Source organism: Mucor velutinosus, assembly GCF_035048745.1.
Source record: "Mucor velutinosus strain NIH1002 chromosome Unknown tig00001542, whole genome shotgun sequence".
Lineage (NCBI taxonomy): Eukaryota > Fungi > Mucoromycota > Mucoromycetes > Mucorales > Mucoraceae > Mucor > Mucor velutinosus.
This window is the reverse complement of record NW_027041924.1, coordinates 86,765-101,427: the sequence shown is the minus strand read 5'-3', so window position 1 is coordinate 101,427 and position 14,663 is coordinate 86,765. Positions and strand designations below refer to the sequence as shown.

Below are 14,663 nucleotides of genomic sequence, written 5' to 3'. Positions count from 1 at the left end.
TCGCAAGACGACTCACTTAAAAATTGCACCAAATTAGGTTATTTGCCCTTAAATTTAATACATGGTACTGTTAGTAAGCATAGCAATGTTGCCCAACTCGGATTAAAGGTCAAATTCAACTCACATGAGTCATTAAAGCTTGGACAATGCTCTCCACCCAGATCAAAGGATACATGCAATCAGTTTATCAAGTTGAAGGTAAGATGTCGAATTTGCAATGCGTAAATCTGATATCAGAATGCTTTGAAAATAAGCAATGACATGCTCAGCATTGTGAAGTCCATTGATTTCCTGGAACTTGCCTTGATTGTCTAATTGACCAGTTTAAGTTTCTTCGTTCCAATTCCAAGTGGGATGGTGCTCTTCCATCTCGATCCATGGCTTTACTACCATTTTCGTCTTTAGCTCCTTCAGATCTATACATTCTAAATAGTTTCACACTCATTTGATTGAAGATAGGAGCAAAAGTGAGCACTCACGAGTCTCTTGGGTGCTTGCGCTTGTGTTTTTTTTTTTTTTTTTTTTTTTTTTTTTTTTTTTTTCGAGAATGCTAAAAGCCCACTTTGAGTTACCTAGAGGCTTCATATGGTCTAGCGAGATGCACAAATGAGTCCGGTCAAGCAAGATCAATTGGGATGTCCAAAACAAGCGCAAGCTACTTTAAAAAAGCGTCATTTGGCTATGAACAATTCATTTCCCCTTTTTTTTCTCTCTCTTTTTTGAAACATTTATTAATATCTTTATTGTTTAAACATGAATAATGAATCATCACCGGAACCTCGTCATTTCCTGATAAGAATGCTCAGTCTATCGGTATGTGGTTACATGAAATCAAACGACTTAAAGCAGGATCTAACTATCTGTGTATGCTATAGAAAAAACGAATCCAGGAATCAAAATACACCAGAGTTTTTACAATCCTAATTGTCCTGACGACTTTTATTTGCATTGTTCTAGAGAGTGTAATTGTGAACTCTCATGTTAAAGTATACCAAGATTTGATCAATAACCAGTCGATACAAGATGTGCCAAGCACTTCCGTTGATCCTGACAAAAAGCTAGTGGAAAACGATGCAGACGCAAAGATCATGCTCATCGCACTCGGCCTACGACGACTCAAGAACGAAAACGTATTCTTCATTCTCTTCTCATTGTTTCAATTTGTCTTGGGAATGGATGCCGTAAGTCGTATACAGGGTCGCACATAAATCACTTTTTTTTGTCTGGTAGTAACATGTAGTAAAAATAGATTGTTCGACAAAGTGTGATCCAGCTTGTGGCTCATACCGTAAATCAAGTCTTGTTGGTCGTTTTTGCAGCCATTCAAGTAGGAGGCACCATCTACAAGTGAGTCAGCATGCTGGCGACGAAAACCATGGTATTTATGTTATTTTTATACAGACATTTAGATGTGAAAAACGACATTCCGCCACCAGAGGACACTGATGTCTCCTGGAACTTTAATTTCGCACTTCGTAATGAAGTGGGGCTTGTTTCAGTCATGTTCCTTCTATCGATGTTATTCATGTATCTCTGCTGGAAGCTATACAAGCAATTTGGATGGAATATCTACAAACGAATTGGGGCAGACATTGAGCAGCAAGGTAAACCAAAGATACTTATACATTATTACGTACTGCTGATATACTAACTATATATATATATATAATACAGCCCGATTCAAGTTGACACAAATTTTCTTCTTGATCCTTAAATTAGACGCATTCTTTCATTTCGTTCTGTGTGTATTCTATGCTGTCGTCATGTCACAGGAAAGATACTATTCTCTTTGGGGCGTTATAAATCGAAAGTTCATAGGCTACATTATTCATATTATATTAACTGTTCTATTGATTCCCGGCTTACTATTTGCACGACGCGGAGTGATTACGGAAAGCAAGACAATTATGATGGTCTTTCTAGTAACACAGATCATTATGGGCCTGGATTTCATTTTGATCTTGGTGGATAGTGCAGGATCTTGGGTTTTCTGGATTTTGGCAGGTAAATATTAGATCAAATCAGGGGGGGGGGACGCATCATTTGATTAACCTTGATCTATTGTATGTACGATAGTATGCTTGGCTATTATCTTGTGTATTGTAAGTAATGTGTCATCAGCTGTATATAGTGTGTACTGACATGATGTGCTCCATAGTCTACCATTGTATTGGATATACTGGTATGTCGCAACTTTGGCAAGGGATTGAAACCATACTGTAAGTTATATGTATCATCTCTGATGGATCATAGACTGAGGATTGCAATTAGTGAAACGACTATTCATTGAAGAAAACGACAAACCACAATATCAACCCAGTGGCAACAATGCAGCATTACTAAAGACCAATGAATGGATGATTGATGATGAGGACGATTATCCAATGGCACAGACCAACAAACCTTCATCAGCCTATATTAGCCACAACAACAATAACAGCTCTGGCTATATCGCCTAAATGTAATATATATCTATATACGTGTATTAATCAAAAGAACCAGAGAAAATGTAAAACACATCTACTCATGTATAATAAAACTATGTGACCAATCCAACATCTGCACATAGCATTAGCTGAGTGGCTTCGGATCTGCTCTATAAAGGCACCGTTTGCAATTTCAGTATAGTATACATGTATTCAATGTGAGCAACTGTGAATTAACGCATGATGGTCCTCTCTTCGCTCACTACCAGGGCGCTTAGTAACTACAATGGTAGCGCTTCTTGAGTTTCAAAAATGTCAAGCACAGCTGTATGTGAGACCCCCGGCATCTTGCCCATATTTTCATTTTCTTTTCTTCATCTTACACAATTCAACACAATGGCCAACGAAATCAAAGTTATTCTATACATGACCGGTATCCTCGCAACAGGGTACGGTCTTATGAAGTACACTGTTCCCGATGAAGAAACCATGAGAAAGGTAAAACAAAACTAGTTGATCAGATTATGCATTGAATTCACCCATATCAACTGCTTTAATAGCGTCTCGACCCCGCATTAAGAAAGGAATACGATGAAAGACGAGCAGCCAACCGTGAAAAGGGCCAACAAATGATGGACATGATGCGTGAAGCAGCAGAATCAGATAAACCCGCCTGGAAGATTGCTAATGAACAACTTGGCAAGAAATAGACGAGATTTGTAGCATATATCCCAACAGACAACATGATGATTGACACTTTGTTTTGCTCAAGAAAGAGTTTATATATATATATATTTTTTACACGATAATTAAAGACTAAAGCTTTTTCTACATCTTTCTTCCTTGCTTCTTTTGCTGTTTCTTCATATTACGAGCACGCTCCTTTTCCTCCCACTTACGTTGTTCAGCAGGGCTCAACTTCTTGACACGCTCCTCTTCAGCACGCTTGGCTTCGGCCTTCTTTTTAGCTAATTCTTCAGCACGATCAGCAGCAAGCTTCTTGGCAAATTCTTTACCGAGCTCTTCACGATTCTTGTTGATCTTGGTCTTGACATCGCCAGTAAGTCTCAATTGACTGATGGCATCGGGGAGATCGCCAACGAGTTCAACGAGAGGATCGAAGCCAGCGGATGTGGGCATCAAAAAGTTGAGAGAGATTGTAATGTAGCTGTCAGTTTCGAACCTATCATTGTCCAGTGATGAGTCATTATGCTCTTATAAAGCACTAGTACACACTCACATCTCAGGCTCTTCCTCAGGTAAACTAGAGATCACCAAAGATTCAAGACGACCTTCAGATTTGTTGATGATATCAGCGACCTTGGAAGTCAAGATGGAATCAGCCAATTTTTGAGTCTCGGCATATATGGTGTATTCAGAGGAAGCAATGGCCTTGTTGGAGGCAATTTTACCGACACGGTTCTACATAGCAAGTATGAGTAATCCTTGCCACACACGCCAGAGCAATGTCAAGCATTTACCAAATCAAAACGCTTCTTGAATACTTCAGTAGCCAAATCCTTTCTAACCACTCCAACAACAAACTTTTCTGCCAAACCTTTGTCCAAATGCAATTTCAATTCCTTTAGAGGTACTGTTAAGTAAGACCTCAACTAAACTTCAGATAGAAACTTACAACTCTGTCGGCAGCAGGCTTCGTTGCTGAGGTGAGCTTGGAAAGCACTGTGGTGCTGAAATAGGTCAAAATGTCATTTCTAGGCTTCAACTATTACACAGAACGCAAGATGGTGAATATCAATGCGATGGTCTTTTGTTTCTATAATTTACCTTGAGCCACCAGTGACCAAACTGAACATTACGTCTACCGCTAACATAAAGCAAGAGGCAGTCGGGACCATCCATCATCAAGATGGATTGGTCACTGGATTTTTTATCGCCAACAAGGGCAAATTGACTTTGGAGATAGTCCACTTGGCCATTCAGCCTACAGAATACGGTATTAGTGACCCCAGAATACTCTCATCTTGGCTCCCTTACCATCCCTTGGCTCTATTCAAATTAGCCTTCTTTCCTCTCAACCAAATGAAAAAGTAGAGGATAAAGACGCTGATCAACACGATTTCCATCTGGAAGTCCATGATACGAAGAGCTATGAGAATAGATTAATTTAGCTGGTACACCACAATGCTCTAGCGATGTAATCACTTACGTCTGACCATGACATTATCAGCTGGAACTATGCCACGCTCAGTAATGCTTCACGCGTTCTCGCAACATAAGCAACTTACCATCAACAACAGCCTTTTTGGGTTCGGCAACATTCTCATTTACAACAGCAGAAGCAACAGACGCAGTAGCTGCAATAGCCAGGCAAGTGAAAAGCTTTGACATCTTTCAATCTATTAGTAAAGTCAAAACTATACAGAAAAAAAGAAGAGATGTATATACATCTTTACTTTGTTCTTCCCAAGAACAACGGCGATTTAATAAAGACTGTTGTTTGTGCAACTTGGGGTTTATTGATATGCCCTTCCATCATCATCATCATCAAATTACCCAAGAAAATGAGTAAAGATACATATTGGAAGTTGACTTATTGGACGAGGAACAAGCTCATTTAGATATAACTCAGTAATCGCGGTGCAGTGCTATAATCTGCATATCATTGCATAAGGTTATAGTTAAGGCTATCACTTCCAATAAGTTGGTAAACTACCCAGGTAGTTGGTAACTTTAAGTTTGATATAACTTGTTTGCCAACTACTGCAAACGTTTGTATTGAGCACATTTGTATAACATTTCATAATCTACTCTAGAGCTCATCACGGCTCGTTTTTCATTCAATGTACTCTGTTTAGTGAAAGCTCATTCTTGAAAAGCATTGCCTTGCGATTGTGCAATCGCATTCCTCAATCAGTATGTAAGCAGGATTGTATATATACTATCGAGATGCACCGATCATTTGCTTTCTTTGAGGAATGCTTGAATGTTATCGGTTGTTTGATTCAAAAACTAAATGTTTGGTACTAAACGATACTGAAACAGTAGCATGGACGGATTCATGTCAATTGTATAACAGGTATCATGCCTGGCTTGCTGTAAATTTGTGTAATGCAGAAGATGACAGATGAAAGCATAAGAATGACTTGTTCATTGTAAATTGATTCTATCACATATTTTGGAGAGATGTATACAAACATTGCAAGCTATTTTCTATAAAATATAAAACGTCATTTTTCTCCCTCATTTTCGGGTTATCTATATCATTCACTTTGCAATGGCCAAAAAATCGGGTGTGTATCTGCTATGTTCTGCTTTGGCCATGCTTGGCTTGTCTCAGGCCACACCACTCGATCAGTTTACAGTGGATTTCGATAGGTATGGTTTTTAGATTGGCCACTTCCAAAATATTTAAGAATCTCTTGCGCGTCCTGTAGATGTCGTGATGACGGATTCAGTACAAACCGAGCTGTATGTAATAGAAGAGCTGATGTCTGCATCAATGCGCTCACTCAAAGTTTTGTATAGCTTGCAAGATTCAACGGTATCTTTTTTGGCGACTTTGATACATCTGGTTCTCTTCAAAGTTTGGGTCCACTAGCTGTCAAGGGTGATTTCTCTGCGCCAAATTACGTAGTCAATGCCAATCATCGTATGTAGCATAGTAGCCATTTTCCTCATTTGCATTGTCTAACCAACTGTTACAAATAACAGCTGTCAGCTGCAGCAGAACAAGATCCTAGTCGTTGACGGGAACATAAATACTCAAAACACCAAGGTCTGCGGTAGCGCATATATCAATGGGGCGGCATCATAGATCAAGTTATTATGGAAGAGCAAGGATGTACCGCGCTCAATAACAAAAACACTGGAATTTTTAACTTTACTTCGGTTGAGGAAGATCTTCGCCTGGCAAGCGAGGAATTTGCAAACCGTGAGCCTACTGCTATCCTAAAGAACGACGCCATCTTTACAAAGATTCCACAAAACGAAATGGCCCTGTACGATGTTATGACCTTCCATTCTTGTGGTCAAGCTGTTTGTAGTCCTAATCCAACGGAAAAATCACAGGCTGAGGGTGTGTTTTTTGGACAAGGCGACTGGAGAGTCCCGCAACCTCAGTTTAACCGCACTAGAGCCTATGTCTACAATGTAAGTCTGTGCTTACAAGACTAAGCAACCATGCCTCTTAACACTCCCACTGTGTAGATTCCAGTCAAAAATGGTGCTACTATCACAATAGATACAAATAATCCAAGTGCTGGATTGAATGCAGGCAACTCCACTTACAAATTCTATCCTGTAGACGAGTCTGTAAGTTTTCTATCTTCCAGAGGCCCATCTTTGTATGAACTGACATTCTGAACGCAGGGAAACATCATGCCAGAAGGTACATTCATGCTTCATCGAAAGACAGGTGGTCAACTCCAGGGTCTTGTTTTGGCGCCCAGAGGTATGCATGCGTTGAGTACATGTGCTATAGAAAGTGTATATTGATATTCTACTCCAGGCAACATTATCGATGGTACAGTTGGCGCCTTTGCAAGCAACATTGTTGGGAAATCTTACACTTGGGAGAGCCCCACGGAGGGTGCCGAGTTGCTCGATTATCATGCGGCTGGTGGTTCTTGCGATTCTTATGGTGGCTGTATGCCCTTCTTTTTGCCACCAAGACCCGCCACCAGTTCTAGCAGAAGAACAACAACCACTAGCACCAATGCTCAAGCAACCAGTAAGAGCACTTCCACGACCACTGAGATTGGTATTGGCACAGCTACTGATACACTTACTGATACAGTTACGGTTACCCAAGATGCAGCAACCGCAACTGTCACCAACATAAAAACATTTTTGGAAAAACCACAACCAGTTACAATTACCTAAGCCGTAGTGACAGATGCAGTAACACTTATTGAAGGCACCATTACCGAAATAGTGGGCACAGCCACCATTACTTTACTACCAACGCCTATCGTTGAAACTGTCTTTGTCGTTATGGATCGTGAAACAGAGACTATCACAGTCAGCGGTGAGACTATTGTCATTCCTGGTGAAAATCGTACCCTCACAGAAGAACTAGAATATACCCCAGAAACCTACACTACCACGATAACGAACCCATCAACCTATATCTCCACCTATACGACTACAAGGCTGCTTCAACCCGTATATACGTTGATTGGAGAAGATACTACCATTAAGCAGACATTTGGATACACTGAACCTGGCGTGCCAATTTTCTTTACTGCTCAACCGAATCCAGAACCAGCACTCGCAGTGACAGAGACTGTCATTGAATGACAGTATAGAAAGCACTATCACAAGGGCTCTGATCAAGAATGCTACGAGGACGATGAAGACAGGGAAGATGTTTATGATGAAGACAATGAAATCGATGAAATCGATGATGACAACGACGGCGATGACAACGACGATGACCAAGATGATGGTGATCATAAAAGAAATATCATTATAATGATCACGATGACTGAATTAAATAAACTATTATATACATTAAGTACTAGCCGATCTATTTTGCTACGCTCGATGTCGGTGCTGTCCTGCGAGGCTCTCTCCCAAGACATCTTATATCAGATATAATCAAATTTTGGTATATCAAGTAGATTTTAAACAATCCATTACCAGTAAAAGAAAGGTTATATCAGAACCAGAAGGAGGAGGAGAGGAGGCATTTTCCTCAACGTCCTTTTTGCTTACACTGATATCAAACGAAACCTATTATTGAGACGATGTGAAAGAAAATTCAAGTTTTATGTAGCACTTGTACACCATAATCTCAATTTTTTGATAATAAAATGGTCATAGCATTCACTACTGCTGATGCTCTTGATAAAATGGCGACATAAAACTGGCCATAAGTAAACACAGGACTTGTGTAGGATCTACAGCGACTTTTTTGAGATACTGCCATTGAAAAAGACATGTTTATTAGGGAAAACTCCTTAAAAAAGTATTCGGGCTAATCAGCTGTCCTTTCAACTCCATTGTTCCCATTTAATAATCAGCATCGCAATCATCATTGTCATCATTAGAAAAGCATTTGGGCCAGCCAGCAGCAAACCGCCGCCAAAATTGATTCAAACTCAGTTTATTTTTTTTCTTTCAAGATTGGCCAAATTCTGTTTTTTTTCGACTTGATTGATCTATTTTGCGAAATCCGACTATATAAATTGCAATGCTCATCCGATGCTTCCTAATGCTTTCTTGGAGTACTTTTCAAAGTGCTTCTAATAGTACTAAGTAATATAGATGTTTTGAATAAACTTATCGAATGATTTATGAAAATATCAAAAGAGGTTCCTGGCCAAAATGTCGAGATTTTACATATCAAAGTCCCACAAAGATGATTTCAGAGGCTGCTTTGGATCGATAGAAACATTTTGAGTCAAGATATACCATAGTAAAAGTCTTCATTTTCAAGGTGAAAAACACGATCGTTTGATTTTCGATGAAAACCATGAGGGGTACCTCATGCTTTTTGGTCGAATTTTGTTCATGTTTTTTTGATCCCCAAAAATTTGAGCAAAAGTGTCAGGAAGTTACTGCTACTCTAGTACAATTGTTTGGCGTCATTCCGAAGGTTCAGAAAAGTCTATATCTCAAGATATGAAGGCTTGAAAGCTTTCAAATTTAGTTATGTATTGCCTTATAGAGTTTAATTTACACAGCATGAATTACATCTTTGGTAGCTGACAACTTCCGGAAGAGAAATTCTACAGCCTGTGCAATTCTAATTTGAATAGAAGGCATATTGATTTTGGTAAACCTAATTCATGCAAATTTTGATGCGCTATGTTGCTGGTAATTAGATACTGTGGTTTTCATATTCGTTTCGCTACAATCAAGCCCTCGTATAGATCAATGCTATCGAATGCTGGATTGGATGCTTAGTTGTCATAGGTTTGCGCCTTTACTTCGCTGCGATTAGGCCCTCATATAGATCAATGTTACCAAGTGTTGGATTAGACGCCTTATTACCATGGCTTTGCACCTTTGCTTCGCTACAATAACCCCCCCCCCTATAAATCAATGTTATCAAGTGTTGAATTAGTCGCATTATGTTCTTCCCCCCAAACCCCCTCCCCATTGCTAGCTTTGCCTGTAGTTTTATTCACCTTGTACGGCACACAATTCTTTAACTTTTTGAAAGGATATAATTTGTTTGTCTACTTTGTTGGAATGATTACAGTACGTATATTATATGTTTTTTTTCTTCTTTTTATTATTGATTTACATATTGGTACTATTGAATAAAGAGGTGACATTATTCATATTCTGTTGATGTTGTTGCTGAAGAGGGTGAGTAGGGTTATTATTCGTGCTAAACGGTGAAATACCCAAGGCGGGAGGAGGCGGTGAGTTTGCCGATGCTGGGTTAGGATGGGCTGGTTGCTGAGGTGGTTGTAGTGGCGTGTTTCTCATCATCATTGGATCGTACAAGACGACCATGCCATGCTGTGCATGATTCAAACACTGGAATCCACTCAAAGGCGATCCCAGCAACACTTCATATAGCTCGCGAATGTCAATCTGGAAATCACTGTATAAATCGTTCATCATACAGTGCAACTGCACCAGCGTATGGTACTGCTGGCTACCTCTAAATATGTTGGTCTGTGTGATTTCGTTCAGTTTTTGATAGGCTACTTTGGCTCTTTCCAATGTCATGGCTGGGCGATCAGGCTGTATGAGAAGAGTTAACGAGTGCCCCTACCAACAAGCTTTCCCCATCACTTACCAATGCATCACCAAATAGCTTTCCATGCACATTATCAGATAGAACTGATGTTGCGGTCCATCCGTTCGTCCAATTTGGCTGCATAGACTGTGAACTAGGTTCTGTCGAGAAGCGTCGATCAAACGAAGGCTGTTGTGGTGCAAATCGTGTGTCATAATCGTTCATGGGCATCATTGTGCTGCGAGGCTCGCCAAACAAAAAGCTGCTAAAGAACGATCTTGGCTCTGTAGAATCAAATGGCGAAGCCACAGATGGTCGCTTCACAGCATTGGAAGCTGTCATGACGGGATCTGACGACGTCGAGTCATGTAATGGATTGCTGCCAAGGGGCACAGATGATACGCGACGGCCATTGATGGGTTGTCCAATAGGGGCAATTGGCGTGATAGATCGTCGAGACGATGCACTCGGCTCCAGTGGAGATGTCACACGATTATTAAAGATACCCAGCATGGAGGGAGAGTTGTCAGATAAAGGAGATGGCGAGGTGTGGTTGTCGATAGGTGATGCATTCAGCAGAGAAGAGGATGAGGACGTGCCTTGGAGGATATCAAGATGGGAAGGCATGAATGGAGGAGGCTGTAAATGGGGAGGAGGTCGAATAGGCACTGCGCTGACAGGATGAGGATGAGATGGAGGTGAAACAAGCGCGTTGGGGTCATTGAAGTTCGGTCTGCCTGAGCCAACTAGTGCGTCAATCAGCACTTGCTGTCTATCAGGCGAGAAATCTGAAGAGGTTGGTGCTGCAGGTGCTGTGATGCCTGGGGGAGGAGATGGTGTGTTGGCTGAATTAGCAACAGAAGTATCTGTTTGTTTGACAGCTTTGGAGGGAGAAGCATGACGAGGCGATGTTTGCTCCATCGTATTGGCAGCTGCCTTAGCTTTAGCTTTAGCTTTGGCTAATGCGTCTGCTGCTGCTGATGCTGCTGCATCTGCCTCTCTCTTTAAACGTTCACGTTCTTCCTTCTCTGCCTTGCTTTTTTGTGCCTTCTCACGTTCCAAGCGATCTCTCTCTTCCTTTGCTGCCTTGGCCTGTTGGGCCTTTTCTCTTTCTATACGATCTTTTTCTTCCTTTTGAGCCTTGGCCATTTCCATATTTTCCTTTTCGATACGTTCTTTTTCTTCTTTTTCCTTGCGTTTTCTCTCCTTTTCAGCAGCACGCTCTTTTTCCTCTCTGATTCTGCGCTTCTTTTCCTCTTCCTTACGAAGACGTTCCTCCTCTCTGTGTCTCTTCTCTTCTTCTTTTCGCAATCGATCTTGTTCGCGCTTTTGTCTTTCCAGTTCAAGCTTCTTTTGCTTTTCACGTTTGGCGGCTTCCTCTTCTGCCTTCTTTTTGGCTTCGCGAGCGAGACGCTCAGCCTCTTGTTGTTGCTTCATTTGTCTGTGGCAATCATAAGTTGAGTGTGCCACGGGTGTAAAAGCGTGTTACGTACCTCTTTTTGTCCTTTTTCTTCTCTCGCTCCTTTTGCTTTTTGGCTTCTCTTTCTTCGCGCAAACGGTCTTCCTCTTCAAGCTCTTCCAACAAGCGCTGTTGACGTTCCTGAGCTACTTTTTCTCTATAAGCAGCGAGGACACGTTGTTCAAACATACGCGCAGCAAAAATTTGAAACATGCGTCGACCTTCCTCCATACGTTGCTCTTCAGTACGCGTGTCCTGCAACACGGTAGAATCAATAAAGGTGGTCTTACAAGCGAGCGTTTCTACAATTTACCTCGTCATCATCATCGTCAAAGGCGTCTTCGTCGTCTTCTTCCTCTTGAAAGTAGTTGTTGCTTTGATCTGGCGGAGTGTCTTCTTTTTGCATTCTGCGTTCAGCAAGACGCTCCATCATATCAAGAAACTTTTTGCCATCATTCTTCAAGAGATCGTCAGCGACAGTCAAAATACCACCTGAAAAAAGCTAGTCAGTACTAGGAATCTGAAGGCAGGTTGAGATGCGCTTTTACCTTTGACAGTTAAACTGTTTCCAAAACTAAAGTGGTCTCCATTAGCAGAGGCTCTCGAAAGAGCAGTATGACGAATGTGAGCCATCTCTTCAAAACGACTTCTTTCGGCATATGTAGCAATAGGAGGGCGAGTGATGATTTCATCGTCATCATCAGCATCATCAAAATCTTCATCCTCCTCGTCCTCGTCCACATCGTCTTCGTCCTCCTCGTCTTCATCGTCTTCTTCATCATCCTCGTCGTCTTCATCGTCATCGTCAAGGTCTTCATCTTCGAGATCTTCCTCATCTTCATCCTCGTCATCGTCCTCCTCGTCGTCTTCGTCCAAGGGGTCTGTATCGTCGTACCCATGGTCGTACATTGGATCCGTGGGGAGATAGCTTGCGTGCAAAGGGTTTGCTGTGCCTCGAGTTTGTTGCTGGTGGTTGGCATACTGCTCTAGCTCTTCATAGTAAGCGTCGTATAAAACCTCCAATTCATCTTCAATGGCAGTTCTACTTGAGTGGAGATTGGTTACAACGAAATTATAGCGAGACGTGGTGCTGAAAAATTACCTCTTTTTACCACATACGGAGCAATTGCAACTATGCTTTTGTTGTTCCTTCATTTTGCGCAAAACAGCTTCCTTTTCAACTTTGACTAGCGAGCGTCTTTCGTCTTCGCCTAATTGCAACCAAAATTCTCGAATTTTTTGACGTTCCTCCGTGTTGTTTGTGCTTGACCAAAAATTGTCTTCTGTCTTTTTGCTGCTACTGCTGTTAACTTTGTTGTTGTTATTACTGGAAGAAGAGGAAGAGGATGCTGCTTGAGCATCCAAGTGGTCACCGTGTCTGATTACGTGGTGATTCATCATGGCATCTACCATATCGGCCTGAGTTTTGGCGGCAAAATCAGCAACCTTTTGCTTTGACTTTTTCTTGTGCTTCTTCTTCTTTTTGGAGACACTTGTAGCTGTACAATTTGCGCTCATGTTGTCGCTGCTGGATATGCTAGATTGAGTGAGAGTAGCGGGTGAAGTGGTGGGTGGTTTGGAGGGTAACTGGATAGACTTTGTCATAAGCCTGATTAGCCAAATGAAACAAAGGTCAATAAAGAGTTTTAACTGAAAAGACAAGACCCTTTCTATTTCTGTGTGGTTTGTATCGTTTTAAAGAAAGAATAGACAGTTACAATTTCAGGAAAGAAGTTGTAATGAATGGAAAGAAGAGTGAGATTTGACAATTTACCCTATTCTATTTAAATGTTCACAAAAAATATTGAACCGAAAAAAAAAGAAAAGGAAAGAAGGAAAAAGATCGTTCGCCCGTGGCCTTTCCTTGAAAAAACTCCTCTTTATGAATATGAGAGTCTTAAACCAATAGATGGGTACGTACCTTGTGACGCTGTAAAACGGTTGAAAATGATCTCTTTGTAAAGTAACCAACATACAGAATGCAGATCTATGGATTTCTGCTCAAATGTCAACTTAAATGTGCCAACGAGATAGCGCAGTTCATTTAACGCAACTTTGTCCATGTATCTCTGTTGAGAACGATAGTAGAACTCCTTCTCATGTTTCAGGGGGATCACCTAGAGCACGCAACATTGCCATGTCATGAAGGAAATGTTAAGGATTAGATCAGTAGCTCTTGTTGAGTACGCAGCGCAGACATCGAAAATGGGCATTAATGTAATGTGGCTATAGTAAACAGTGTTAGCAAGTTGAACAACATACCAAGAAACATTTGACTATATCCTCCATACTCCTGAAAGAACATCAGCCTTGTGCATGGATAATACGAATCTCCAATTCGAAGCTGTGTCAAAAAGACAGGCAGGCTAGCCAACCCAAGCCAATTTCTGCTTGAATAATGTTGCATGCTCGCAATTCTCTTTCTTGTAAGCCTGTTCCTTATAGTGTATGCAGGCTGTTTGAAGATCACATTCCCCTTAGCGTGGAGTATAGCCAGCAGCATTGATAGCATTTCAACGGAAAGGGCCAACTTGTTATGTCAATACAATACCAAATAGCTTCTATATACGTGCTTCTCTGATTGCCACTTTTTAAATCTGCACTTCCACGCAAAAAGTTTCGATGAACGGCTGGTAACTGCAGATCTGAGTCATTTGGAATGCCCTACGTCTGTATCGATGGGAACAAATTGTAAAAGGGCAGATGGTCTACTCGAACTACTTCTTACTGCACAAAATTATGCAAAATACAGCGAAAAATGGATACATTTGAGTCGCAATATCTCGTGTTGGGAGCTGATTTAGACTGCCGGAATAGCACCAAACCATTTCTCTGATCAAGAACTTGCTTTCTGACACCTTTGCTCAACTTTTTTTTGGATCATCAAAAATTGACTCCAAGCCATGAGGGATACCTCATGATTTTTATCGAAAATCAAACGATCGCGTTTTTGGCCCCCAAAAACAAAGACTTTTACTATGGTATGTATATAACCAAAATGATGCTATCGATTCAAAGCAGCCCCTGAAACATAGTTTGTGCAACCTTGATATGTAAAATCTCAACATTTTGGCCAAAAACCTGATTTCATATTTTCGGATATTGCTCCAAATTCTTG

At 41.0% G+C, this 14,663-nt stretch overlaps 6 protein-coding genes across 6 annotated transcripts; 4 read left to right on the top strand and 2 right to left on the bottom strand.

Moving 5' to 3' along the window:
- Positions 1-753: 753 nt before the first annotated feature.
- Positions 754-2,459, top strand: ATC70_004709 (uncharacterized protein; the record flags this gene model as incomplete). The annotated part of the gene is made up of 8 exons (XM_064824009.1): positions 754-813; positions 876-1,181; positions 1,250-1,347; positions 1,402-1,604; positions 1,675-2,004; positions 2,077-2,102; positions 2,159-2,219; positions 2,272-2,459. The coding sequence occupies 8 exons, from the start codon at positions 754-756 to the stop codon at positions 2,457-2,459; spliced, it is 1,272 nt and encodes a 423-aa protein (XP_064676945.1).
- A 363-nt stretch (positions 2,460-2,822) lies between these two features.
- ATC70_004708 (uncharacterized protein) lies at positions 2,823-3,136 on the top strand (the record flags this gene model as incomplete). The annotated part of the gene is made up of 2 exons (XM_064824008.1): positions 2,823-2,924; positions 2,987-3,136. The coding sequence occupies 2 exons, from the start codon at positions 2,823-2,825 to the stop codon at positions 3,134-3,136; spliced, it is 252 nt and encodes an 83-aa protein (XP_064676944.1).
- A 118-nt stretch (positions 3,137-3,254) lies between these two features.
- On the bottom strand, positions 3,255-4,778 carry ATC70_004707 (Protein kinase domain-containing protein; the record flags this gene model as incomplete). The annotated part of the gene is made up of 8 exons (XM_064824007.1): positions 3,255-3,609; positions 3,667-3,848; positions 3,908-4,009; positions 4,063-4,152; positions 4,215-4,371; positions 4,425-4,536; positions 4,597-4,623; positions 4,676-4,778. 8 exons carry the CDS (start codon positions 4,776-4,778, stop codon positions 3,255-3,257), a joined length of 1,128 nt encoding a protein of 375 aa, XP_064676943.1.
- Positions 4,779-5,664: 886 nt separating this feature from the next.
- TKL1_1 (Transketolase) lies at positions 5,665-7,271 on the top strand (the record flags this gene model as incomplete). The annotated part of the gene is made up of 7 exons (XM_064824006.1): positions 5,665-5,765; positions 5,825-5,858; positions 5,916-6,039; positions 6,205-6,539; positions 6,597-6,701; positions 6,759-6,840; positions 6,898-7,271. 7 exons carry the CDS (start codon positions 5,665-5,667, stop codon positions 7,269-7,271), a joined length of 1,155 nt encoding a protein of 384 aa, XP_064676942.1.
- A 111-nt stretch (positions 7,272-7,382) lies between these two features.
- Positions 7,383-7,688, top strand: ATC70_004705 (uncharacterized protein; the record flags this gene model as incomplete). Its single annotated transcript, XM_064824005.1, has 1 exon — positions 7,383-7,688. The coding sequence occupies one exon, from the start codon at positions 7,383-7,385 to the stop codon at positions 7,686-7,688; it is 306 nt and encodes a 101-aa protein (XP_064676941.1).
- A 1,950-nt stretch (positions 7,689-9,638) lies between these two features.
- Positions 9,639-13,150, bottom strand: ATC70_004704 (uncharacterized protein; the record flags this gene model as incomplete). The annotated part of the gene is made up of 6 exons (XM_064824004.1): positions 9,639-10,091; positions 10,147-11,527; positions 11,580-11,800; positions 11,859-12,037; positions 12,094-12,587; positions 12,648-13,150. 6 exons carry the CDS (start codon positions 13,148-13,150, stop codon positions 9,639-9,641), a joined length of 3,231 nt encoding a protein of 1,076 aa, XP_064676940.1.
- Between the last annotated feature and the right edge of the window lie 1,513 nt (positions 13,151-14,663).